The sequence below is a fragment of the Nipponia nippon genome, unplaced genomic scaffold (assembly GCF_047370975.1).
Source record: "Nipponia nippon isolate SJK-2023a ecotype South Korea unplaced genomic scaffold, ASM4737097v1 scaffold_19, whole genome shotgun sequence".
Taxonomy (NCBI): Eukaryota; Metazoa; Chordata; class Aves; order Pelecaniformes; family Threskiornithidae; genus Nipponia; species Nipponia nippon.
The window spans coordinates 6,708,366-6,735,880 of NW_028262335.1; the positions used below are offsets into that span (position 1 = coordinate 6,708,366).

The window sequence follows — 27,515 nt, forward strand, 5'->3', positions numbered from 1 at the left end:
GAGATGATCGTTTGCTAATGCTAACAGCAGTCCTAGAAAACTGAGAGGTTTTAGCATATGCTCTGTTCTGGTAGCCCAGCCCTCCACTCCAGCAACACTCCACTTTTCACTGGCATTGCTAGATGCTGCGTACTTGCTGGCTCTGGTACCCAAAACGAGCTTGTGTTTTTCACCACTGCTAAGCTAAAAAATACCAAACCAAAAAAGCCACTTGCAAAGCTGCAAACAGTATACGTGACAGTTCTACTTTAACAAATCTCTGGATCATGAAGGGCTTCTTCAGCAGCTGCTATAATGAGATGGTAACCACTGGAGCAGCTGTTGAGCCAGAAGTCAGCAAATATAAATGCATTCTATTCCTGGCTTTCTGCTTTCCCACAGTGCTGCAAGATAGGGTAGGAGCAGAGTTAAACTTCAGTCAACATTGGAGAGGTCACTGTAACAACAAACAGTGGAAAGAGACATTCAGTAACTTTGGGGCTCCTTGGCTTCCTCAATCAAGTAATACTAAAAATACTTGTCATACTAGTGATTTGACAAAGCGTCACTGGTGGACTTCAAAGTGCATCACCAGGAAAGCAGTAGGATATATTCCATTTTATAATTGGGGAAACTGAGGCACAGAGCAACGGTTGATTCAATTGCATCCAGTAGATGAGCAGCAGCGCCTAGAATAGTATCACCAAGGTAATACAGTATCTCCTCCTCATCCTAAGGTTATATCAGAATTTAAACTGAGGTGATGAAGGTTTATTCCGTAACCAAGATCTGATCTTTCAGTATGTCTCAACATAGCATGGCCATCTGTCTCCAATTCACTCACGTGATCTGGTTTAACTACTGTAAAATAAGTTTTAACAGTGGGGAAAAAAAAAGTTAAAACGGAGGTGCCTTTACCTTACTTTACCAAAGTGTCAAGGGTCAGATTTTTCTGCTGGGAAAAATGGAGAGCTCTCTGCCAAGAGAGCTCACAAATGCTGGGTATGTGGCCCATTTTCTTTTCAAGGTTGGTAAAGGATTGAGAATAGTCTAGCAATAAGCATGAGACACAATAGATGCCATTCTTCGATCACTTGCTCCAAAGCAAACGCAGGGTAAAAATGCACTGAATTAGTAGGCATACATCACATTTATACTGCTGAGACTGAGAGCAGAATTGAGCTCATGCTTATATTCAAAACATGATGAAGTTTCCTGTCTGGAAATGGCTCCGCACCTTGGAGCTATGCCAGAAACTATAGCTGCTTGCTGAAAAAGCTCATTGCTTTGCTTTTGTTATCTCCTGATGTTTCATTCTGGCTTTATGTTATATCCCCAGAAGAGTTCTATACAGTTTTTCATGGAATGGGACAATATCTCAGCCTCTCCTGCTATGCACAAATAGGGCACGTCCCAGCAGGCTTCTCATCAGCAGCGGGTTTGAAAAAGGCACTCTGGATGTCTCAGCTTCTTTCACATTCCCATCGACTCAGCACATTTTTGTGCGTGGTGCTCTCAGACCAGCTGAGCGTTCACTGCCTGTAGGGGACAAAGCTCTTCTAAGGCTGTTCTTTTTGACAGTGGAAATGGCTTTTCTCAGGAAGGCAAGCTCCTCCAGCACGGAGGGCACTATTGCAAACTAAGACATGCCTGGCAGGTTAAATTGCTTGTAGGTTCTGTCTAGCTTCTGAGCAGGTAGGTAACTATTCAGCAACAACCAGGACAACATCCAGGAGAGAGAGGAATAAATTCCTGGGTGGGCAACTCTGAAAATAAGATCTAGCTTTCATCTGCACAATGTGATCTGGATAGGGCTCAAGGGCAGCAAAAGGGCTGCGGGCAGGGAGACTGGTATTTGTATGTCCTGGCCTCCACGTCAGCTCAGCCCCAACAGCCACCTCTCTTTAATGCTGCCTGGGTTTTCTGGACACCAACCTTAGTCCCAGGGGGGAGGTTTAGGTTTCTGTGACTCGAAAAAGCCAATTGCTAGAGAAGAATAGACCAATTTAAATATGTATGAAGCATGTCAAAATTCTGTATTAAGCAGCCAATAAATATTAAACCACAATGAATATTTCAAAATGTTAATAAGGAACTATACCCAAAAGATTTAAAAAAAATATTAAACTTGGGATTTTTATTTTATTTTTCTGCCTGAATTAAGCATGATGGTTTTGAGTTTGGACAGGCTGTCAGATGATAGCTCACTGCAGTGGAAAATGTGAAAATTGGTTTAAGACAAAAAAAGAAAAGCTGAAGGGTGGAGGAGAATTCCCGGTGCTTGATTCTGCACAGTCTGGCATCTTACACAGCCTAAGCCCCCGTGCAAAGGGGAGAGAAACACTTACGATCTACGCTGATGAGAATAGTGGCATGTTGTAACAGCAAAGGCAGAACAGAATCGATCTCTGCCCCTCACCTTCTCCTGGTCCATAAAAGCAATCAGGAAAGGGAGCCTGTTAGAAAAACAGCTTGTTTGCCTTAGGGCATGTCAGCGTTGCAGAGCAGAACAGGCTGCAGAATTGCCCTGGAGCAAAGAAAACGGGGGCTGGACATGATGTCACTACAGCACTGCACACAGGTAATCACCCCTGCAAGCAGGTAATCACCCCTGCAAGCAGGTAATCACCCCTGCTAGCAGGTAATCACCCCTGCTAGCAGGTAATCACCCCTGCTAGCAGGTAATCACCCCTGCTAGCAGGTAATCACCCCTGCTGGGTGGGACGCTCCGCTTTTGGTGCAGCCCAGAGTTAAAGCAGCCCTGCAGGATCCTCACTAGTATCGCTACGCATGCAGCTCCAGGTACACCAGCGTAACGGAAATAGCTCAGAAACAACCAAGCCCATACACTAGAGCCGTATACTAGCAGCAAGGGATGCAAGACCTCATCTACTTGTCTAACTCGAAGGGCACGAATAGCCCCTGGCTCAAATGTGAGAAACCTTCATAGAGGAAACCTCAGTGTTGCTCTAAGTGGCACCTTCACGTCAGTGGTGTCTATGGTACTTCTGCAGGGCATAGGTTTGCCTTGACCGCACTCCCTTCCACCGACACTAAGTGATCCCTGCAGACCACTGTGGAGGGACAGAAAAGGCAAGGACATTTTGGCATTTGGAGCAAAGGCCTCCTGAGGTGATGATGGGGAGTAACATGTCATATTCCTGGCCTGTGGCTTACTGAGCTCTTTAGAGCTCAAAGATGCAAATGTAGATACTTATCTCTTCCTCAATCAGGAGAACCACTTCCAGAGGCCACTTACCTATGGCTGGGGCAACATTGTGAGTTGTGAGGTTCACCACCTTCTTCTCTCTCACTGGCTCTGTCACGAAGACTTGATAGATCCTACGCTCATGCAGGCCACAGTAGTGATGGTGCAGGTGGCAGGAGTAAGTGCCTTCATCTGCACTTTCCAGCTCTGAAATCCGCAAGGAAAAGTCACCCACGGCAAAGGCTGTGTTAGTGATGTTCATCTTCTGACGAATGAAGAGAGGTCCGTAAGAACGGCGCTCGCCGGAGGCGTACAGATCAATGAGGCGGTCGGCCCGGTCATGAGGAACCCCTGGGGGCTGCCTGTCCCAGTGAACCACTTGTTGTTCCTCTTCACTGTGCCGTTCGGTCCAGATCTGCTTACGGTTCACGCAGGGGAGCATCGCTGTGCTGCCTTCTAGGGCAACAATCACAGGCTTTTCCCCATCCCAGTACTGATGTGCATCCTCAGCTGTGGGGAAGACAATACAAGTTGCGCAACCTTGGTACGTGCATCTTTGCATACTTGTCCTACGCTTAAGGACACCCAGGCACACCTAAGATTGCTCTCAGACCCTGCAATCCTATAACACATCCCCTCCAGAGACCGTGAAGTGCCACAGGGGTAGTGTGCCTTGTTCACGCTTATCTCAGCAGTTAGTAAAGAAATGCACCTTTATCTTCTACATCCTAGGTCAGTGCATTAAGCAAGACCACTTTCTTTTCCTTATAACTGAGAGTTAATCTCTTGCTTCAGAAAGCAGGAAGGATATTCTCTCTACAGACTGAGAATGGAACGAGAACAACAAATTTCATCTTCAATATTCTGTATCCCAATTCTCCAAGCAGGAAATGCTTTTCTACCCACAAATGCCCTAATTACTGGAGGAGTTCAAGAAGCACTGTTTTGTATTTTGTTCTTGAAAAGGAATAACAGACGAACCAAAACACAGATGAGCAGACTGGGGCTCACAGGCCTGCCTGGCTGTTTTTACTGCATAGAAGCTGTGAGAACAGCAGCAGAAGAGATGCACTTCTCTACTATCCCATCAACCCTTCAACAGCTTCCCAGCACAATCAGCCCCAGTAGCTTCACATGTGCATTATACAAAGGTTGATTTAAATGACACGGTAGCGATGCGTGTGTGGCATGTGTGGCATGGGTGGCACACGCTGCAGCTGCCAACAGCCCTTAGAAGCTTGCTTTTAGAGCTGGAGTTAAGGTGTGGTAACTTGAGGAGGCTTTTAACTACAGGCTTCTCGGGGTAAGCTCACCAACCAATGTACAAGGCAGATCTTTGTGGCTAACCTGACTGATGATGGATTGTTAACTCGGGATGTTCTACTGCTGGAGCAGCGACAGGACAGTTAGCTAACTGGGCTGCCTAGAGTAAGCATTGAGCTTAACAGACTCCATGCGTTGTTTGGCACATGCCAAGAAAGGAGAGAGGTTCATAAATAGCACACATTGAATAGTTTCTGAAACTCAGGGAATCTGATAGCAAACAGCATAGTGAGCACCACTGTCTCCTGAGGCTTTCCAAGCCTCCTGGGGCATCTGTGAACCTGCAACTGAGAAGGCATGGGCAAAACACCGCTCTTCTCTGACACTAGCAGAACAGCATGCAAGATCTACCATGAACCAGCACACAAGCCCCACTATGAATTCAACAGAGTCCTGATGGCCACTGGACTCCAGCTGCCAGACCAGGTCCCTTGCAGAAAGGAACACCAAGCTGTCTGCCACACCTACCTTTCTTGGTGATAGCTAGTTGGATTTTCACAGTTTCGTATAAGTGGCAGTAGTGATGGTGAAGATTACAAGAGTATGTGCCTTCATCACTCTCTGCAACATCTAGGACAACAGGAAAGAGAGGAGAAGTTGAATGTTTTATGCCGAGACAATCATTACCTTTGTCATTTATACTGTTTCCCAAATGCTTGTATGGATGCAAAAGGGCCTTCCTATAACTTGGTTCTAACACATCCTTATCACCAGGGTAGGCTAAACAGAGAAGAATCATCTCACCTAATATAATAATTTGTTCAGTTTATTTGCTCTTGTGTGGAATGTATTTTTATTAACAGATGGAAAAAGAAAGCCAATTTAAGTTTAGCTAAGAGCAGGCATAGGGAGAATGGCAACCTTGGATTTATAGTTCAGAAACTGAAATACAGTCAAAGCTTCACAAGAAGCCCAAGTGACTGTCAGGCAATGAGTTGTTACCAATGCTCTTTTAAAATGGGACTGTTTCAAAGGAAAATAAAACACTATTGCCAGTGCTTCAGAGAACCTCGTTAACCTCATTAGATTGATACTTATTTATTTATAGAAAATGCTCTGTAAAATAGCCATTTTCACTGAAAAACACAAAGTTAATTTAGTCATGAATCCTCCATCTTGCAGATAGCATAGGGAGAAAAGATGCTGTTTAGTACCTTTGATCACCAAGGAGAAGTTGCCATCTATAAATGCATTCTGGGGCATGAAAATCCTGCCTTGGTTGTAGGACCTGTATATACGCTGATCTCCAGCTGAGTACATGTCACATAGCCTTTCCGTCTTATTATCTCCATAGTAGTTGCTGTACAGATCCCAGTGGACTACGCGTTGGCGGTCGTTCAGACGATCCTGGGTCCACACCATGCGGTAACTCTTGCAGGGCAGGACAGCCTGTGACCCCAAGGTACCACTGATATTTAACACCGACACAACAACACTGTCTGGGTTTGAGGCGTCAGCTGGGACTGAGAGCCAAGAGCAAAGAACAAAAAACAGAGTTACCAGGTTAATGGCATGTAAAGAAGACACTAGAGTAGAACTCAGACCTGTCCTAGAATCTCTGCACACCTTCCACCCAAAATAAAGTAACTTTCAAGACCAACATAGAGCTCTCTCATGGAGAAATACAACAGACGGCCACTTAAAAGCACTGATGTCATTCACTGAAAGCGATATCTATGACATCTGTTATCAGGATCATAGATTTGACCTGTCCTACCTACCCTTCCTAACCCTAACCCCCAGTTTAATCAAAGTTTAGAGACACTAGTTCATGGGATGCACGGTTCAGGCCTGTGGACTTTAGCAATGAAACCCCCATTGCATGTCATGGAATCAGAGTCCCTTTCATTTCTTCTCATGATCACAAAACCAGGCAGATTACAAAGATGTCACTCACCTGTATATAAACAAACAGAACCTGCCAAAGCAGAAAAAAAGAATGTTACTGTCAACAAAAGGAAGAAAAAACTACAAATACACTCATAGCCAGCAGCCAGCTCCCCTGTCATTTTTCCCTCTATTCCTCCCTTCTCTGTTAATATACTTATTTAACACATGTATTGTGGTTAAGCCCAGAGGCTCAGACCTTGGTTGGTGCATGTTGCAGCAGACACTGTACACTTAAGCAAAAGACAGTGCCTGACCCAACAAACTTAAGCTTAACGGCAATGTGGGATATGCTTAGCCCGCAACTGAATTTCATACAGTCCAAGTCTTTATTTCATACCATCTATAGTGACAGAGTTTTTTTCCACCATGCTACTCGAATGTTATGCCAAAGCTATCTATCAATGCATCACCCACCAAAAGTGTCTGAAAGGCCTCTTCTGCCCAAGAGGAAGCTATTTAACGGATGTTGTGTAAAACAAAAACAAGAACCCAAGGAGGCAGGAGTGGGCAGGGGGAAGGGAAGCACCAGTATTATCTTGGGATCTGATATTGGTCCTGCATGAATAACAAGGCACCAGCAGAAACAGCAGAGCAAGAACAGTTCATGGAATCATAGAATCATAGTTCATGTTCATTTTTGTGCCGTTTGACCACTGTGAAATGAAATGTGACAGCTTCACTTCCATCTCTTCCCCAGCAGACACCCACATCTCAGTCAACTTTCTCTGCTAAGGCAAAGGCCTGAACAGACTGGGAGACAGAGCTGACCCCAGCTCATTTGCTAGGGGTTAGAGCTGCCCAAGTAGAGGGAAATGGATCCACACTGCTGATGCATTAGATTGAGGGCCAAAAGATAACTTTCATCTCTAAGACTCCAAATCAAAATCCTACAAAATTGATGGTGGCATTAATGCATTGAAGGAATTCTGTAACTCTGCAGGACGCCGAGTCCACCTGTCAGATGAGCAGTGACGTGACTCGGCTGTTTCGCTTCACACTCACGACACACACTGTTGTCAGCACTCTGCTGGGCAAACCCACCCTGGCTTTGGGAGCACGTCCCTGGAGTCTCTCCCGCTCACGTTCCCGGTCTGCACAGCTAACGAACGCTGTAATGCTCCGGATGCAACTGCAACTCACGTGACTCGGATCTATGCAGGAAGAACTCTGCAAGAAATGAACTAATGCCTTTGTTCCTGCTTTTCTCTGGTCCAGCCCTGCCTGCTTTTTGTGTAGGAGGGGTCTAGGAGGTCTCCTGGCATCGTGCTTTGAGAGCACAATTCAGATTCCCAACACAACAACATCATTCATCTCTCTAACCAGTCAAGCCCAAGTGGGTTCCAGCAAGATCATTAGATGTTTTGTCCTGCTAATGTCATAGGCACAATGTCCTCCAGACAAAGGCTGTATTTTTTTTTTTTTCAGCCCTGGAATTTATGCATTTCAAAAGAGAATAAATTAACTCCAAACTGGGGCTATTTTAACCACACCCCCAGTGCACGGGCTGAGAATAAACTCCGTTTCCTTTCCTTCTCCTATCACAAAACACTGGGCAGTGACACCAGAGAACAAAAATGAGCAGCACCATCTGTTGAACTGCCAGTTCAAAGACACTCCAAATGTAAGTTATTTTTTCTACATTTATAATCTCAGCATCACAAATAATCTCACACAAAGTCTGTACTGCTCTGAATATAAGAGAAACATCATACACAAGACATTGTAATTCCATCATTTGATGGTCTCTCCTAATAGGCTGCAGAATGCCTGATGGTAAAATACGATAAGCTGCCAGCCTCCGCCTCTGGAAGCCAGGACTTAGATTTAGCTTAGGACAGCAAAGGAATGATACAAAGCTCTTTTACAGCACCAAATCAGCCTTCTCCAGGACAAATCGGTCTCACTTGCACCAGGACAACCAGCTCTCGGCACAACAGCATCCACTGGTATCAGCGTGACAGAGCAATGCCCGTGTGTTTGAGTTGGTGCTTGCCCCGTGGCAAGGCTCCAACACAGTATCACAACGTGACCGGCGACTTGCGTGCTAGGGAGCGGTGGCTACGAGCTGGCTGGCTGCACCACCAGTGCTTCCAGAGTCTTGCATTACCGCTCATTAACAGCAAATTGATTCGGTGCTACAGAAACATCCTCTCCTGGCTCAGTGAGAGGAATGCATTTACTTTCCTCCTTTCCTCTTGCAAGTTAATGTAAAAAACATTGAGCCCAAATGCAGCATCATAAATCTAACAACCGACCTAAGCCTTCCAATACGCTCAGCTCAGCAGCCTGTCGCAGCCCTAAACTAACAATAGCACTAACCCCTGGTTTTGTATCTGTTAGCTGGCCCTGCTGGCATGGTGAGGACCACCCAGGTCCTAACGCTCCATCCCACCCACAGGGGCCTTTTGCCAGGCTAGGCTGCTCCTCCAGCACACTTCCAAACACAAGTCTGCAAAACAAGAAAGCGGTGAAGTTGTCTGTAATGTAACGGCTTTTAGATAAGAAAAGTTTATGTCTTGTGGGTTTTGACAGCTTCTTTTTTTCCCTCCACTCTTAAAGCTTCTGCTAGCAGCTCCCTAAGAAGCAGGGCAGGAGCACTCTCGCTTATTGACAATTACACTCCAGGGTCTTGCCAGGTCTGCCCCTCGGAGACCAGGAGATGTGGCTTACTGTTGGGAAACGGGAAGAGTCTGTGGATGCCTTGCCTGCATTTTCCCATACTGCTTTTTTGCCTTGCTGAGTGTTGCCACACAAAGCTGAACAGCCCAGGGTTACAGTGACATTACGCACTAGAACAAAACCCATCCAAGCTGAAGGCACAGCTCAGCATTGTGGCGGAGTTCAGCACGGGGACAGACACGGAAGAGAAAAGGTTTTTCACTGCACGTGCACGCTCACATGCACACAGACAGATTCTGGACAGAAGCTTTGGGTCTGAAGCCTGCCCTAGGGTATCGTTCATAGTCTCAGACAAAGCGGTAGGTGCGAATATCAAAAAGACAGCGGCGTAGCAGCCAGTAAGCAAAGTTCTAGATGGGAAAGAAAGGACAAGTCTTTACAAGAGGCATGGGAACTCCACAAGACAAAGAAGGAAGAGCTGATAGTTCTGATTCCCCAGCTGTGCTGGAAATCTGCACACGTACATCAGGTCACAGATAAGACTCAAACTTATTTGACATGGCTGTAAATGAGATCACTGAGAAATCTAAGGAATCTGGAATGTCTCTGATCTCTTACATGCCTGGAGAAAATGGAATTTAAAACAACTGACCTTCAATAACCTGAACATAAAGCAGTAGTTAAAGAAGGAATAAGCCTTTTTCTCTTTTCAGTCTCATCCCTCTGCTACGAGACCTAGCCCTGCTATGTGAGACAACCAGAGCAAGAGTCATGTCCCCCAGCCATGCTTGTTAAAAGTTATTGTTTGTATAACACAGTAGCTACTGAACAAACGCAGAGATATATCCATAACCCAGCCAAGTTGACAGTTTATGAACTACAGGATTGGGGTAAACTGGAAGCAGGTATTTTGGTGAGTCACACTTCCCAATCTGCAACTGTAAAATCAAGGAGTATTTATGCACCTAGTGAAAGCTCAGGCTTTTGTAATCACAGGACTCCAGGAGTCAGAGCTTCAAAAGCACCAAATACCTGAATAGTTGTCAACACAGAGCTCACGGTAGCTTTCATTTTAAAATCTCAAATTCCATGTGATGGATAATCACTTTATCTTCTCAGTGTGATGTACCCACAAAAAAACAACAAAAAGCCATCTCTGTGCTGTCCCCTGACGTGTTCTGTGCAGACTCAGCACGCCTCTCAGTAGGATCCCAGAGGTATTCTACTGGTCCCACAATATAGGAAGAGGAAAGCAGCCTGCAAAAGCATTTCCTAATCCCTTGTAAAAGGCAGAGCCAGCTTTTACTTCTTGAATCCCATCCACTTTTCAAGCAAAGAATTAAGCCACAAAAACTGCAGGCAAACTAGAAGTAAAAGCCTCAGGGTCTGAAAGACATCTTACATACTCAGAGCTCTCTAGGCAGTGTCCCTGGAGCAGTTCAAACAGAAAACTGTTCCTTGAGTCTTGCCTGAACAAGACCACCACTTCTCTCCTCCTGGAGACAGCTGCTGGCAGAGGGTCTGCTTCACAGGTAGATGCATGCGCTAATGAAACCACTAAATTCCTGTCTCATACTGGAGGATGAAAGACTACCAGAGCGCAAAAGGAACCTGCAAACACCATCAGTGGGAGCCTGACATGACGACACCAGCTCTACCTGCAGTGCTTCTGCTGAGCTCAGGAAGAGCCTTGCCATTCACGGCAGCAGAGTGAGGATAAGCTGCCTGGAACAGTGCCTTACAAGGCAATAAGCCCCACTGAAGCCCAGATTGTAGTGGTGAGCAGGAAAGCAAACAAAGAAGTCACTGGAGATACGAGTGTCATAACCCACCAGGTCTGTGGGTTGAAACAACAGTCTGTGAGGCTGACACTCCGCTTGCCTAAATAAGGTCAGCTCATTATTCCTTTGCATACCTTCTCCAGTGTCTCCTGGTCTGTCTCAGCTTCTTTTTTCTTTTGAAAAAGGAAGAGACATCACCTTTACATTATGGGCACAAAGGGCTGGTTTAGCCCTAGAGAAAGGACATGCTCCTCACAAAATCTGTATGTGTCAGATTCCTTACTTCTCCCACAAATCCCATTGTCTGTGCAGGGGATTTAATGGTCTCTGTAGAGCCATTACACAATTATTGCAAAAAGAGCAGCCTGTGCTACCAAGCTATTTCCAAATACTTTTGGAGAATGGCAGTAGCTCCATCCTGACTCTTCAGGGAGCTGACCCAGCGCCTGAGAAGACATAATGGCTTATGATCAAGGTGACAGCTACACAAATGAGCTCAGCTCTCTTCTGGTATCCATTTTTTTAAAACCCACTGACCAGTAACTAGGAATAACATCTGGGCCCATCTCGAAGAGGCAAAGCAGGGAGATAGCGAGCAATACAGTTCCACCTAGACATCTCCCATTCGCCACCTGCCCCGCTGGCCTAGGACCACAAGGCTAAGCTTTTCAGTAAAACCAGGTTTCCCTTATAAAGCCAACTGATGGCCAAGCCAGGCTTTGAACTGGGCTTTTATCTAAGTCTCTATGTTTGTTTATTTTTAAAGGCTTCCTGGGACAACTTTCTCAACAGCAGCCTTCTGCTTTCAAAAAGGATGTCAGGACTGGAGAGCCCTTAACTACCCATCTAGTCCCAACAGTTCCAACACCTCGCTGCAGGTAGGAACATGCCCATGAATCGGCAAAAAGCAAGAACGTGCTGCCTCAGCAGAAAGGGAAAAGCCTTCTGTCTGTACGAGAAACCAATCGCCATCTTGGCCACTGCACAATCGGGATCCTCACAGATTTGCCCTAACTTTCTCACAGACAGCTCAGACACCGGCCCAGCTTTATGAGCCCTTCTCTGCTTTGTGTACTTCACGTTGGCTCTGGGCCCACAGAATAGTTTGTAGAGCCACTCCAAACACAGCGCTGTTCCTCCCTGCAAGGCATTAACACTTGAGGGTGTGGTTCCTCTCCAGAAGGGATCATCTCAGCAAATATGAAACGGCACAGATTCCCTCCCTTCTCCCCTCCCCGCATTATGTTATAACCTGATTCGTGTGGGGATAGCAGGACTCAGACCAGGGCTGCCTGGCATATGGACAGTTCTCTCTCCAAAATACACCTGAAAAAAGTCTGTCAGAGATCATCCGTCCTCAGGTGGGATAGCGTTGCCTCTACGCTGCTCCCCTGCTGCTCTATAGCAACCCAACCTGCTATTCCTGCCCTGGGTGCTCCCCAAGCTCTGCCCACATGCTAAGCCACACCGGGGAGGAGCTGGACTGGTTGGGGCTTCTGAAATGCAGTATGTGGCCTCTCCTCCTTCTCCAGGCCTAACCCATCCCCACACACTAGTTTTCTGAGCCACTTTAACCCTTCTGTCCCTATGACTGATCCCTTATGTTGCCAGTTCCTAAACCTTGCCTCGAGGCATTGCAAAACTGGGGATGATGTAGTGACATGGAAACTAGATTAATTAGGGACCAGACTGAGAACTCTTCAGCTTACGCCATCTAGGCACTGAGGAACGTTGAGAGGCTCAGGTGGCTAACCACAGCCTTCCATTGACAGGGCTGTGACGAGCAGGGGGGGTCACCGGTCCCCAAGCAGCTCATGCTCCTCGCTTCCCACTGTCAGCACCCTGAACGAAGTCCCTCCATACTGTTCTCAGAGCTGTAACTGGTCTTTTGCTCATAGGTGCCTTCCTTAGAGCCCAAAGATTTGCAAGTGTGGATTTGCTGGGGTTTTGCAATTAATCCTCATATCCTCTCCTGCCATCCAAGCCTGGGGTTTCTCTGTTTAGCTCGGGGCCAGGCTTTCAGGACCCTGAATCTGTTTTCAGCTCTTACAGAAAACTCTGTGATTAAGGAAAAGGTACAAGCCATTCTCTTGTTGTAAGCTCATCGGACTTGTCCTCATCCCTTTTTTGCACCTTACCCAAAAGTGAATTCCTGTGTCTCTTTATGCAGATGGGGAGGGGGGGGACACAAAAAACCCCACAACACTAATTTTTTCCTCCATCCTGAACACTCACAAACACACACATGTACCAGCTGTTTCTGCCTCTTCAAAAGTATAAAATAACCTTGGATCACGTAAATCTGACTATGCAAGCTTTACTGTACTCACATTCAAACTTACTGTTCTTCAATTTGCTGATCGAGGTAACTGATAGGAAAAAACAGATTGCATAAATATGCTGAATGGAGTACCGCTTAAACAACCTCAAACATTTCTCCCTTCTCTCCCCTTTCCTCTCCAAAAAGCATGAGAAATCCGTGATTCCCCCCCCTCACAGACAAAAACACAACTAACTTAGGAATCTGAACAAAATCGTACAAAAATAACAGTTCAAAATCTTCTAGCTAACCTCCAGCCCCATCCTTTGCAGCTGAAATAAAAATAAGTAACATCATGCCGATCAACTAGGAGCTTACTTTGCTGAAGCAAAAGCTGCCACAGAAGGAGTTTTGCTAGTTGCTCCATTTCTTCAGCTTCTCCGTGTTTTCGTCTCTCTTGAAAAACAAGTTGAAGACTTTTTTTTTTTTTTAAACTTTTTTTTGTAACTGGAAAACACTATGACCTCATCAATTTACATTCAGAAAGCTGTGGACAGCAGCTCATATTCTTCAGAATTACTCCACCTACAACTTCCAATTCCCCACCTCCCTACTCTGCTCTCCCCCTACACTCACACTCCACCTCCTTCCTTTCCCTAACGCTTTCTGCACAGCTACTACGAACACCCACTCTTCTCTTTCCCCTCCCTCTGGGACCTGCTGATCTGCCCCTGACTTTGATGTCAAAGTTTTATCGGGTGAAGTTGGTCCCACACAGCTCTGGGCTCACGAAACAATCTTTCTCCCTCCCCCTAGGGATGGAACTAATTTTTCTTGTGCTTTACTTGATCCAGCTGTTCCTTCCTTTGTTTGACACTCATCCAGCTGTCTGCTTGAGACTGGATTTATTCTGTTGCCTTCAGTGGTTTTTTGATCTTTGTCTCCTCATATGGTTTTACTTCAAGCTCAAGCCTCAGAAGAGAACCTAGAAAACAATATTTACTCTGCCCTGTGATTTGTAAGCAAGGGCTTAATAGCAGCTATCTTAGCAAAAGGATAATAATGACAAAAACTGAATATATGGGAGCTTAGGGCAGTGCAGGCAGAAGAGCCTAGAATGCAACTAAAAGCCCCACAATACTGCAATGGGGGGAACAGGTTTCCCTATCACAGAGGCCAGAACACAGAAAGCTGGGTCGGATTTAGGACTTCTGCTTTCAGCCCTGCGTACTAGAGCTGAACTACGCTAGTAGTTGCTTGACTGACACCAAGACAAACAGCCGACACGTTGCACTAACCTTAACCACAGAGGACCTGATACACTGCTGCTCTCCTCCTCTGCGTACTCGTAAGATAATACCAGCCCCGATAGCAGTGCCAAGACACAGCAACAACATCAAGCAATGACTGAATTTTCAGCAGTCTCTGCTCAAGGGAAAGACTGTTAAATTAAATTAACCAGTTCCTAAAGCCTGTAATGATGTATTTAACTGTGTTGGTATAACCCACTTCACTGTGTCCCACAATGATTAGGACTATTAACGCAGTCAGTAAGCGGAAACAATCAATGACAAACAGCAGAGAAAGAAGCAGTAAATTCTTAAACTTCCAACACTGCTTCACAAAATAAAATCTACGCGCACCCCCTTCATGTGTATGCGCTCACAGACCGGTTAAAGTTCAGATTGCCTTAGTTTGCATCTGCAGACCAGAGACAGTCATTTTTTCAGTTTAGGGGATTACTCCTTTAGATGCTGCAGGATGTTCAGAGGGGACAGACTCCTTAAAACGGCAGGGCTAACCAAGCATGGAAGGAAATCATGCCCTCATGCCACCGTTTAACTAGTTGAAACTTTACCAGCCTAACCTGAAGAGGGCAGCAACCTTCACAGGTAGTGGGAACAGCTTAATCAGGCTGTTGGTTGAACCGTTTAGAACAGGCCCTAAACTGGTTTAAGTTAGTCTCCTCTGCTGACTCCGTAAGTGTTAAGACATTCCTCTTCCACGTCAATCCAAGTCTGAGTTCTGAAAAAAGCAATTAATTTCCAGTGGAAAAATTTATTTTATATTTTCAAGCGGGACAAGATGGTAAAAGACACTGAGTCAGAGTATTCAACACCCTGTTCCATAAAGCGCCTTCACATATGGGTATGAAAGGTGTAAATGTTGCTTTAGGCTTGGAATACGGCTCCATCTGAATCTGGCCTCGCGTAGGCCACAACCTAATCCGTGTGGGTGACTGAATTGGCCAGGAGTCTTTTAATACACAACTTGCAGGAACATTGCATGAGTATAAAGTCAGGAAATAAATAGTGTAGCTGCTGCTAGAATATGTTAAAAAATAAAATATGGTAAGGCTTTCTGTTTGCTTGCATTCTGTTGTTATATTATTGTTGTTTATGGTTAACACTGTTTCGTGGATTTAACAACACAATCAAATTAGTCATCAAGTGGAAAATGTTGGGGAAAGGGAATTAAAACTTATGGTTCTTAAATGTCCATCTGTAGAACAGAGCTAAATATATGTGGGACTCTCATAGGAGGGCTTAAAAATACAAGTTAGTAGCCCTCCCATGGCACTCCATGGAGAAAAACTTAATTGCCCCACTTGAATTTTTTCTTCTGACATTCTTCTGTACCATCTAGTATAACAGAAGATAGATTTCCTCTACCCCAGAGGGGGCTGTGTTTCAGGGAAGAGGAGGGCATTATAACAAAAACCTAAATAAACATCTAAATAATCATACTCTGCAACAAGGGAAACTTTGGAAACATCCAGACTAAATCAGATCAGAACTTCATCTAGTCCAGGATCCTGTCTCCAGCAGCAGACAGAACCAGACACTTCCAAAGAAATTCCAAGAAACTGGAGCTGCTCTTATTAAATAATTTGACCATGAAAAAAGCCTAGTCTTAACTCCAGCAGGTCTTCACACTGGCCAAAACAGATTGAGATAACTGCTGGTTTGTTTCTAGTGAAAAGTTCTAAAATAATCTTCAGATAAGAACCCCATAAAATTTCACTGCAAACTTCAACTGTCGTTTATATTAAGTGGGGAAGTTTGTGGGTAATTAGACACATACAGTCACTCGCAGCCCGAGTTCCCACACTCAGCAGCTGAGCTATGTCAATAACCTGTGTGTTCACATGTCCAGTCCAACTGTAACCCTAATGCAAAAACATAGGCTTGTCTTTGCAAGTCTCAGATACTTGCATTAGTCCAATTCCGTAACCACCTGCACACAGCAAAGGCTCCTGCTAAGCCATGTCCCTAAACCAAAAACCTGCTGCCAGATTCCCAGGCATCACAGCAAAGGCAATACTGATCTTCCGCAGCGGAGGTGCTGGCCTGTTGCTGAGCCAGAAGTGGAAGAAGGAGCCTTTCCTGTTGTCTCTGTCAGGCCAGGGAGCCAGACGAAAGGCTCAAATCTGACAGCCTTTTGTTCAGCTGCGTCATCGGAGCAGAGTCTGGAAAATGTTTGGCTGGGAGGCAAGAAGCTGTTCCCATTGCGCAGACAGCAAACACAGCACCCTCTCCTTCCCTTGGTTTCTCTCGACCACAGGCAGAACCTTCCAGGCTGCAATTCCAGGTTGCTTTTCCACCTTTCTGCCTCCTAGCTTTGGCACCGCAGAGGTTACTGGTTGTTTCTTGCATGACTCCTGGGATGGATGCAGATTGCTGTGGTTGCTGCTGTCATGAATTGGCTATTTCCTGACTGAAAGAAGCCAAGTTCAGGCTGAACCCACTGAAGGCTCCTAAAGAAAACCACCCACTGGAAGGAAAGAGCAGCAGCTTCTCTGGGGTTCACAACGAGAGGAGGAAAGGGACACGGGGCTGTTTCACAGATCTTTGCCTTTTTCTCGCTCTTTAGTTCTGCACAGTCTCTGGTCAGCCCTGTCTTCCCAGAGCTTTGCTAGTCCAAAGAGATCCTGAAGGGCATCTGTGTCAACACTTTGCCCGTCCGGGAGCTGAATTTTAAACTAGATTCTCCATGGAGTCTGGCCCGACCGCTGTTCCCTAGCCTTCCTCCTTCCTCACTCCCAGAGGTATTTTGGGTATTGATTCTCAAAACAAGAAGCATTCCTTAGCTGCCTGCTGCGGCCTGTACAGCTGTCTACCCTGACCACAAATCCTGTCCAAAGAAAGCAACTTCATCCATGCAAGAGAAAGGAACCTTCCAGAACCAACACAAGTGTTCTTGCTTCCTGGAGCTCCGCACCTGCCATCCTCACCACAGGTCAGGCCAGCAGGGAGGAGAAAGGCTCCCGCCTTTCCAGAGTCACCCCTATTTCAGACATGAAATATATGGCCATACAAAATAGATAGTTCATATATTTCATATCTATTTCATATCTCATATCGATTTCAGATATGAAATGCTGGTGGCTCAGGTGGAAAAAAGCCCTGCCCAAAGACGGCGCAAGGGTCACAAGATGAATCGGCTTGTGCGAAACAATAATGGGCAAGCCATGTCTGCCAGGAAGTTTCCTCTTCTCGATCTCTTCCATTTTAACATTTTTGTTTTCCATGGCTGCAGGGTACACGGAAAGACCTCCCAGTAAGTCTGAACTGAAGACCAGCAGTCTAGAAAAACTGAGCAAGTATCAGATTGGGAAGGTGGTCTGATGCCAAGAGGTACCCTCCATCCTTTTATTGCAATTTTGAGAACCATTAACCCTGGGAAGCAGGAGTGGAAGCAGCCACTTCCACCCCATTTTCACGGCTATAAATATATGTAATGTATTAAAAAGGAATGCAAGGATTAATGCTCTGTTGACACAAACGTACACAAGGCCTTATGTACAAGATTTGTCAACACTCCATACTTATTACCAACAACTTCTTTACATCTTCTTTAAATACAGGCCACATAATTCTCACTTATTACCAACAACTTCTTTACATCTTCTTTAAATACAGGCCACATAATTCTCACTTATTACCAACAACTTCTTTACATCTTCTTTAAATACAGGACACATAATACTCTGCCATGATTAAATTAAAGGAGAAAATATCTACCCATGAGCAGAAGCAAGGATAATTCCTAGAACTGAAAAGTAGCAGAGAATGCTACAGCTTGGGAATAAAGAGTGCTAATTGACAGGTACATCGGCAAAGGGAGCAAGGATCCTGCAACGCCAAAAACAAGCAGAAAGAGAGCTTTGCATGGAAACGGCAAAAGAGAGAAAGGCAGGGGTACTGCAGGTCAAGGTTAACGTACACTGACACCATTTATCTTCTAGTGGGAATTGTTCAAATAACCCTTGTCGTGCCAGTAGTGCGATCAACCTGTAACGCTCAGAGGGATAAATACGCACCCATATTCACTCCCCCTTTCTAAGAAAGGTCTGGGGTGGGTAAGGGGAGCCTTCAGAGCTGCCTGCTGATGGAAAAGAGCAATGTAACACAGAACCATGTGAATTACCAGAGGGTACGCGTTTCCCAGGAGGCTTCATTTGGTTGCGAAGCTTTTCTCATTAAAATAAATCTTTCAGCTGCAATGAATCCCATAAACGAGCCTGAAATAATCCAACTTGCAGCAAGAGCTGTGAACTAAAAGGACAAAACTGAAACCCAACCACAATAACAGGGCTGTCGAGTGCAGCCTGTCATTATTCCAGTGATGTAGCAAGCCACATACCTCTTACAGGCCCAGCATTACAATGTTTGTTCCCTAGCCGTAAATGCTAAAGCCCCTGATTTGCCTTCTCTGAAGAGCACATTCAGAATGTCAAGTTGAGGGTCTGGCCAGAGGTTTTTCTGCTTTGTTTTATTTCACTGGAGCCCACTGCGATCACAAGCCTGTGATGCAGTCACCAAACCAGCAGCTGAGGCAAATACACATGCCTACTGTACGAGACCGGCAGATCCCTGACACCCTTTATACTAGGTATGTATAAAACAATATCACGGCAACAGTTAATAATACCCCTGGGACAACTCGTTTCCAGCAAAGAGAAAGGTGAAGTCCAGAAAACCACCCCACAGCAGGAGTCACTGCAATGGTGTAAGCTGTGCTGCGCCCAAGCACTCCTGAAGCAAAATGAGAGGGTTGCCCAGGCACAGTGTGTGTTATCTGGGACTGTCCTTTGCAGGCAATTCCTCAATGTCTTCCTGTCTCGGATCTCCAGCTGGAAAGCTCTACTTCCCTATGTGCCAAAGGCACTGGAGCATAAATTCATTAATGTGAATGTCCAGGTATGCAAGATATTCAGTTAGAGGGAATCTTAAGAGGTTTTTTTATCTTCTCCTTAATGCACTGAGCTTTGCGGCTTGCCTAGCAGAGACTTAGATATGCACAAATGAGGAGTTAAACTGCAGCATCCAAGCAGACTGCTCTTACTGAATCTATTAATATGTGTGCATGTGTGTGTTTATATGGTCTGCCAGCACTGCTGGCCTCGTAACAGGTCAGAGAGCTGTCTGCATCTTTTGCCGTAAGGCATCTCTACAGCTCAGTGGTTCCTGTCGTCTAGCATCTTTGGATGGCACAATATTTAAACACCCCTTTTTGTTGGAAAGCAGTCGGCTTCAGATTCCTGGGGTTAATCTCAAAACCATTAATAGAAACCAGTTACAAAAACAGAGAAATTGCCCAGGAAACCAACACAGATTTTTTTTTTTTCCAGACTGAAGCCTGAAGATTATTTTTCCAAGATAAAAATGCGTTTTGGCGATTTTTCCACAACATGAAATCCAAAAAGCTGGGTTCAGTGTGGGGAGAAAAGCCAAATGGATTTATGTGCGCAAAAAAATCATTAGAGGCAGATACTTAGCCAGTATAAATGAGCAAGCTTCTAACAACTACCATGGACCTATGTCAGTTTACACCTGCTAAGAATCTTCCTCATAAAACCTCGTGTTCCACAAATACCCATCAGATCATTAATCTTACCACTAGAGAGCTTTAGGTAATGGTGGAATTTGATTATCCTTTTAATGAAAAGAAAAAAGAGAATGCAGAGGCTCCTTCTCTTCACCTTGTCTTGCAAATCAGGAATGGAAACAGAGACACAACGCAGCACCTCACTGACATCCACAAAGCAGGTGTAAATTATAGTTTTCTCTTAAGTTTAATATCTTCGGCATAAACCAAGTGTGTAAAAAGGGAAGTCTGGAAAATCAGTTCTCTATAAAAATAATTTAGTTTTAGTTGAAACAGATTTCATTTTAAGTAGCTTGCCATAATTGTTTCAATTAAAATGTCTTTAAAAATAGACAACCTAAAAATATATGGGTTTTTTCTGGCCTCTCATTGATGTTTGCAAGGCTCTTTTTATTGGTGGTATCACACTTGTGTTCATTTGTTCCACATAGGCAGCCGTTATATACAGCACAGGCAGCTTCTCCTAGGAAAACTTTGTAGTCTAAACAGACAGGAGCAGGAGGGAGACACACAACACACAAGGAAATGACTCACCCAAACTCACACAGCAGATCAGTGGCAGAATCAGGAATACAGCCCAGACTAGCTGCATGTCAGCCTAGTGGTACCGTCCTCCCTAGGCTGGGCTGCCTCTGTCCTGCCCGGGAGCCGAGAAAGCCCTGGCACCACGTGAAGGCTCACTGCGCACCTAAGACTGACAGGGAAGCAGACTGAAGGGCAGAGTTAGAATCTCTTTCCTGTCTTTCAGCTCTGGAAAGCTTCAGTGATAGATGGAACTCAGACATAATTTGGACAGAACCCGGATTTTTAACTTTACAATGGCCTGTTGCATCCTTCTTGCCTCTCGGGTTTTTCCAGTATTCTCATTCCCTAGGGCAAACAAGAGTCATTACTACCTGCTGCTTGTTTTCAGGAGACCACAGTGAAATTATATTTTTTAAATTTTATTTTGTTTAAAATATGAAGTACTTATCTCCTAGTCTATTCTGAGACCCAACACACAGAATTAAAAAAAAAAAAGCAGGTATGAGCACAAAATCACTACATGAACCGTGAAGTTCCTGAGGGGACGGAAAAATATGCAAATCTGAATTGAAGTTACCATCAGTCAGAACTTCAGGAGTTGGCTCTGTTCATATATATTCATCTTTTAATCTTCCGCTAAGGTTCACAGTAGCAGCCAGCAACTGTGTGTTACTAGGAAGGAGGGGGATTTTTTTTCAGGGCTCCTGACAAGCTACCACTTGCAACGCAGTGCCCCCCAAATTTCTAGATCTATACAGACAAATGATCCCCCCAAATTAACTTCTGAATATCAAGTGCCTAAGACAGAAGGGTATCCAACATATGACACGGGACTGACTCACTTCCATCAGAGCTGTGGTTTTACAGCGTCTTAGCTTTTTCAGATCCACACTGAAACCACTAGGCTCGGCTCTAGGGGATAGATACCTAGTACTGGTCCAATTTGGCAGATGGTTGATAGCACCAGAGGAAATGATTGAGGGATCAAATCATCACTTTGAACATTTACTCAGCCAGTGTGTTTGTCTTAAGAAATGTGAGAGAAGGCAGCAGCTCAGAACTGTGACATTCCACCTGGCCGTTACTCATCCACTTTCTAAATTCCAGAAAAAAGGCACCAGACAGGCAGACCCGGGTCCCATCTTCCCGTTCAGCAACACTCCTCTGTAAAGGCCTGCACTTTGCACACTTTTTCATTCCAGATCGCAAGGCAGTTTACATGGAAGTTGTTAATCCTACACAAGGAGGGCAGGTTCTGAGGAAGAGAGGGGAGAAGTATCTGGACCATGGGCCACTGAAAAACAGTGTCCAGAAATCCCGCATCACTGTGCAGGACTCCCGCTCACTCACATACCCCTTGAGCATGCCTAGCAGGCTGACCACACCGTAGTCCTGGCTTACCGTGAACACACCACAACCAGAATCTCCCTCCTTCCATTCTCGCCACAGGCGGAACGACATACGAGCAGTCTCTGGCTGTACTGCCAAAACTTTATGATGGGACACTCATCAACGAGGCTGGCAGTTTACAGAAGTTACAGCGTTTTCAGGCCCCGATTGCAAGATACATCACCAAGAAGCCCTGTGCGTCTGCTCTCCTTTATCAGAGACAAGAACATCCAGGCCTGAACCTAAAAGCAGTCTGAAGGAGGAAGGAGGATGAGGAAGATTCACATATACTTAAACCAGGCTTTGATGCCATAATTGTTATTGCCCAGCTCCCTATTTCTGATTGTCTTTCTCACAAGTAACTGGCTAAGCTTCCATGCCAGAACAAAACTGAAAGCAGCGATCACCCGCTAACAGCACTGATTCCCTGCTAGCGGAAAGGACTAAACAGAGAGCCTTTTCCAGAGCAGTTCTTCAGCAATCTCACGCGCAGGCAGCAGTAGGTCAGGTTTCTCTGACACGGGAAAAGCTGAAGCCACAAGCACACAGCACTGTTTATTGCTGTGAAGAACCAAAAAGTTCTGCACGTACTCAGGGAGCAGACACATTTAGCTGAGAGATGCCATTTTGTGTCCCCTTTCCGACCATCAGCATTGTGCCTCAAACCACATCTTTCAGTCTCGCTGTACGTGGGAACAGCGCTCTGGTACTATGAGCTTTTGAAGGGAAACTCCATTCCTCACACTAATTGCAGCCCATCTGTTGCACCCGCCTAAAATAATTAAGCGGTGGGATTCCAGGCACAGCATCTTATTTTGAGATCAGAAATGACTGGGAAAGAGTGGAAAAATTAATAGGTTGGCTCTGAAAAGGGTGCTCAAAGGTTGCCTCCCAGAGAGTTTTATTATTTACCTCACGTTTGCAGGCCATTTCATTTAAAATAAAAATATTTTGGCTGAAAGGGGGTTGCTTTCCATCATGCAATACAATCCTGCTTCCAAATTTAGACACACAAACATGGAGCCTGGCCAACTTTTAAGGGCAGTCTAATTGTGTATTTGCTCTAGAGCAATCCAAGAGAACTCCGGCAACCATAACTTTAGCTAAAGAAAACAGGGTGCCGCTTGCTTTGCCTCCTTTAGAAATCAGGTGTTCTCTTTCTGCATACAGACCTACTTGTTTGAACCAGCATTGCTCCTTCTATCCAGAGATCTGAGTGTTATACTACAGTATTAAATTTAAATTTTCTACCACCCTTTTGAAAAGAAAAGGATCTTCATCCCCTTTAACAAAGAGAGGAAAATGAGAAACGAAATTTTTTAGTATCTCACCGAACGTCACAGAGGAAACATGTCAGAGCTCAGAAGCTCCTGGCTCCTCATTTCTTATAATATCTTAAGTAGTACAATCATCTCAGTTAAACTAGTGGTATAAAATGGAACCTTTCAGTGTTCTCTAGTCTCTGAGGATTTCTTACTCTAATCAGCATCATTACTATCCCTTTCTTCCATGAAATCAACCAATAGCTCTGAGGTGCTTTTTTATTAAACATAAACATCAACAGAGAGTAGCCAGCCATCAGTGAAGAAATTAACACTATTCTGAAGTTAGTGCATCCTCTGAAAAGTGCTGTTTACGAAACAGGGTTGAAAAGCACGCAATTCTTCCTAATTTTTCTTGCAAACACTGCTTGCTGCCCAAGTGGCCCTTGAGGAGCTATGGAAGAGTGAAATACCCCAGCATGATGGTTCTAGCAGAATTATCAGGTCCAGAGGGAATGGTTTAGCTAAAGAAAATACAGATCCTGTAAATTTATAGAAACTTGGCTTTTTACAGTAACAGATAATGAGGTGCTCCTGACAGAACCACAGCAGAGAAGGCGGCTCCTTTGGTACTCCTGGGCTCCATAAAAGAATGTGGTACTTGAATAAGAGAGTAGAGGGGCGAGTGTCCCAGTTACTGCGCAGAACAGTAAGTGAAAGCGTCCCTCCAAAGCACACTTAAGCCGGTATTAGCTGTTAACCACTTTCCAGTGAAACCAAACAAACATTTGCATAGTGCCTTCAGCCAAAATACCAAACCACTTTTCAAAATCACATTCACCCATGACAAAAATGTAATTCTGCCATTCTGGAGCAGAACACAGCAGGTGCTTCACAAAACAAAATCCACTATGTAATAGTTTAGGACAGAGGAAAGAAAGGATGTAAACTTGGAGACCCTGCCCCACACACCCCTTCTAACCTAACCTGATACTGTGAAATCAGCAATTACTCCCAAAGACTCAGGCACCTAATTCCACCCTTTAGTAGAAGTCACAGCTTCCATCACTGCAGGAGTTCCCTTCTCATTCGTAACAGAGCTGATACCTGCAGGAGAAAACTGCACTTGGTTTTGGTTTGGGTGGGGTTTTTTTTGTTTTTGTGGGTTTGTTTTCATGGGTTTTTGTTTTGTTTTTAAGAACATTGCTAGAGGTCTCTTGACCACCAAAGGCAAACGGGGAAAAAGCTTCTCCCATCAAACGTACCACACCCCTTCAGTGCAGCATACAGGACCCTGAGACACACCGACACTGAGCTGCATTAAGGGAAAGAAACGATCACTCAGTAGGATCCAGCCGAAGCTATGAGCATGTCTAAGCTGATTTTGACCTGCTCCAGGCTGGAATACACAGCAAACAAACTGGCTTTCCCCTTGCTGGTTTTAGGCTTTTTGCAATAGCCCTTCAGAATGGAAGAGGACAACTCCCCCTTGGCTCAGCAGAGCAGATCTCATTCCTCTCTCCAAGCACATACCTGAAACCTGAGTGCTGATGTTGAGTTAATTCCCTGGCAGGCACACAACAGAAAGCTTTGCCTAGAGCTGATTTGTACCAGTGCCGAGTTTATGGCATACATACATTGTACTGCTCTCTCCCAGTCCAGCTCCTCACAGCTGTACAGGACAGCACAAGCTTGCAGAACTCTGCAGAGTCATGGAACCCGTCATCCCCCTCAACAGCCTGTGTATGCTTGGGTAACAGAAACCATCTCAAGAAGCAGGGGGGGAAGCAAAAAAAACCCCAAACAACCCCAAAAACCAGTAAAGCTCATTTAGAGTTCCCACTCCAAGCTGGGGAGCAGCCCCATGACACCAAATGCGGTAATGCATATTCCTCCATCAGTACAATGTGGAAACATTCAAGTTACTTTAACCCAGCAGCCCTACTCTGGAAGCAGCTGTCCCTACACTGAATACGTGTAGGGACGTATTCAGGACGTGTACACATACGTGTATTTTTATTTTCTCTCCTTTCTGCTCCCCAGCTCCATTTCATAATTAGAAATCACTCAAGGAGAAGGTGTTACACTCAAGGCACAGATATCAAGATTGTTATTTTCCGCTCGCTTTCTTTTCACAGTCCCAGGTTTTTGCATAAATTACTTGTGAGAGAAAGCCTTTCCTGTCTTTCCGAGGGCTACAACCCTCTTCCCTTCCCCAAGGGATGGGTGATGTTATCAGAAAGCAGGACACATTTAGCTCTGTTCTACCTTCCGATGGGCCTACAGCAGAAGTTCTCACAGATGGCAGGACGCCAATACTAACACAGGCCATTCTCCCACATCACAAAGACAGTAAAACTGGGCACTGACAGTTCTTTGGAGGACACCCATTCAGTCCTAGGGAAAGCAACAGAAAAGATCATATGCAGCAGCATCTTCTGGACCGTAACTGAAACAATATGAATGGTCAGGGAAGCCAAATCAAGGCTTGCTAAGCCTGGGTGACCAGTCACAGATTCTGCCTTCAGGATGTACCTGCTGATTCTGCTGCTGAACAGACTCCAGCTGGCTGTTCCATAATGAACGAGCTGCCTCAGTGCTGACAGCAGCAAAAACCCTTTGTCAGTAGAGGAAACGGCTCTGACTCAAAAGCACCCAGGGAACGGAGCCGGTGAGTAACGTGGTGCTGTTTACACATAGTCACATTGCTGACTGTAACTGCTGTAGTTTCTTCTACCATTTTTTTTTTTTCCTTTGGCACATTCTTCTATGACTGCTTATCCTTCAAGTTTAACCAGTTCCTCACTGGCTGGTGACAAAGCTCAGCCAGAAGCACCCTGCCATGAATTGTTAATTCCCTTAAAAGAAACCTGACAAATTCCAAGCTATTAGTTTTTTTACCTGATATCCAACCTCCTTGCTTCCGACTCCACATCCTTGTCTTAACACCAATCATTCTGCGAGTGGTTATGGGACTCTGAAGCGCTTGCAGCTGCTGAGAGGCTCCAGGAGTGTTTTCGCCAGACCTAGATGTACCAAAGGCAATGACACTCTCTCAGCACAAGACCTGCCTGATCAGCACCAAGTCTTGTTTATTGAACAAGTGAAAAAATTCATTTTTAACCAATATTTCATGTTATTTTTTCTACTTTTTTAGCCACATTTCCTAAGGAAACAAGGCACATGCAGTTATATGATCCCACTGTCCATTCAACCTCCTCCTTCTTCCCATTATTTTGAAACGCAATGGCCCATTTCAGCTACATTCGAGAGTAGGGAACAAGTCTCAGTTTTATAGTTCTTACAAGTTTTGTAACTAGCATAACAGAGGAAAGATGCCTTAGTGCCCGTGCAGTGAGCAAGACTAAAAAATTCAGTCTTATTTCAGGGGATTGACACAAGAGTGACATATCAGATGGTCGTCTTAAGTTTTCCGACTCACAGAACTCCTTGTTTCAGTTTTGTTCCTCTGTCTTATAGGAAAAGGCAAGCAAGAATGGATACTTCCATGGGAAAGCCAGCATACTCTGTTTGCTTAAAGGTAGCTCAGATGTCTGCAAGAGCTACAGTTACTCATTTTTTTTTAATTTAAAAATCAGTAGGAAAAGCAAAACCCACTTTTCAAAAACCATTTCAGTTCTGCAAATGCAACACTCCAGATTAAGTACAAAGTGCTGTTATTTTTGGAGAGTAACCGACCAGGCTCAGCCCAAGTGAACCCCAACCAGGATGTTTTCACAGTCAGAACAAAAATGCCAACAGCATGAATGGTGAAAAGAAAAGATGTAATTTTAGTTATCCACAGGTGCTGTTTGCAAGATCGGCAAGATCACTTCAGCCAGATTTTCAGCTAGTGTAAACAAGCACAGTTTGTTAACTTTGGAATACGTGGACTAGGGTTCACACCCACTGAAGCAGAGCTGGCTTCATATTTTGAGAAGGACCAAGTCAGAGCTACTGAAGCCAATGTACATACGCCAACTTATCCTAGGCAACATTTTGACAGTTTTTAATATGAAAGTGTCCATTTAATATGGGTATTAGCTCACCATAGTAAAGGTACAGGTGGTTTCTGCTCAGGAACTATTGGGCAATGGTAGTCAGGTAACAGAAGGAGCAAGGTCCTATTAACCCCCTGAAAGGTGCGTTTTGTACGCCAGATGCTCATTAACGTTCCCTGACGTGGGATAACAGGTACTCCTTTTAAGACTGGTCTTGAGTTTACTAATACAAGAAAGGACAACAGTTAGAATCGTAGAATCGTTTAGGTTGGAAAAGACCTTTAAGATCATCAAATCCAACCGTTAACCTGGCACTGCCAAGAAGTTCCCACAGCACAGACATAAAAAGAACTTGGGCTTCCAGTGCCAGAGTTACAGTATGCAGAG

At 44.9% G+C, this 27,515-nt stretch overlaps 1 protein-coding gene across 3 annotated transcripts in view; it reads right to left on the reverse strand.

Moving 5' to 3' along the window:
* The window catches only part of MXRA8 (matrix remodeling associated 8), a 36,488-nt gene extending 10,358 nt beyond the window's left edge, over positions 1-26,130 (reverse strand). Inside the window, exons 1-5 of one of the 3 annotated variants that reach the window (XM_087755373.1) lie at positions 26,029-26,130; positions 6,408-6,428; positions 5,665-5,973; positions 4,979-5,080; positions 3,239-3,697 (exon numbers count right to left, since the gene is read on the reverse strand). In XM_087755373.1, the coding sequence (XP_087611499.1) occupies positions 3,239-3,697; positions 4,979-5,080; positions 5,665-5,973; positions 6,408-6,428; positions 26,029-26,083 (946 nt within the window). In that variant the 5' untranslated portion in view covers positions 26,084-26,130. Of the gene's footprint in view, positions 1-3,238; positions 3,698-4,978; positions 5,081-5,664; positions 5,974-6,407; positions 6,429-7,441; positions 7,490-13,438; positions 13,684-26,028 lie in introns of those variants that run through there. The other 2 variants (XM_009460905.2, XM_087755374.1) reach the window with 2 other exon arrangements.
* Between the last annotated feature and the right edge of the window lie 1,385 nt (positions 26,131-27,515).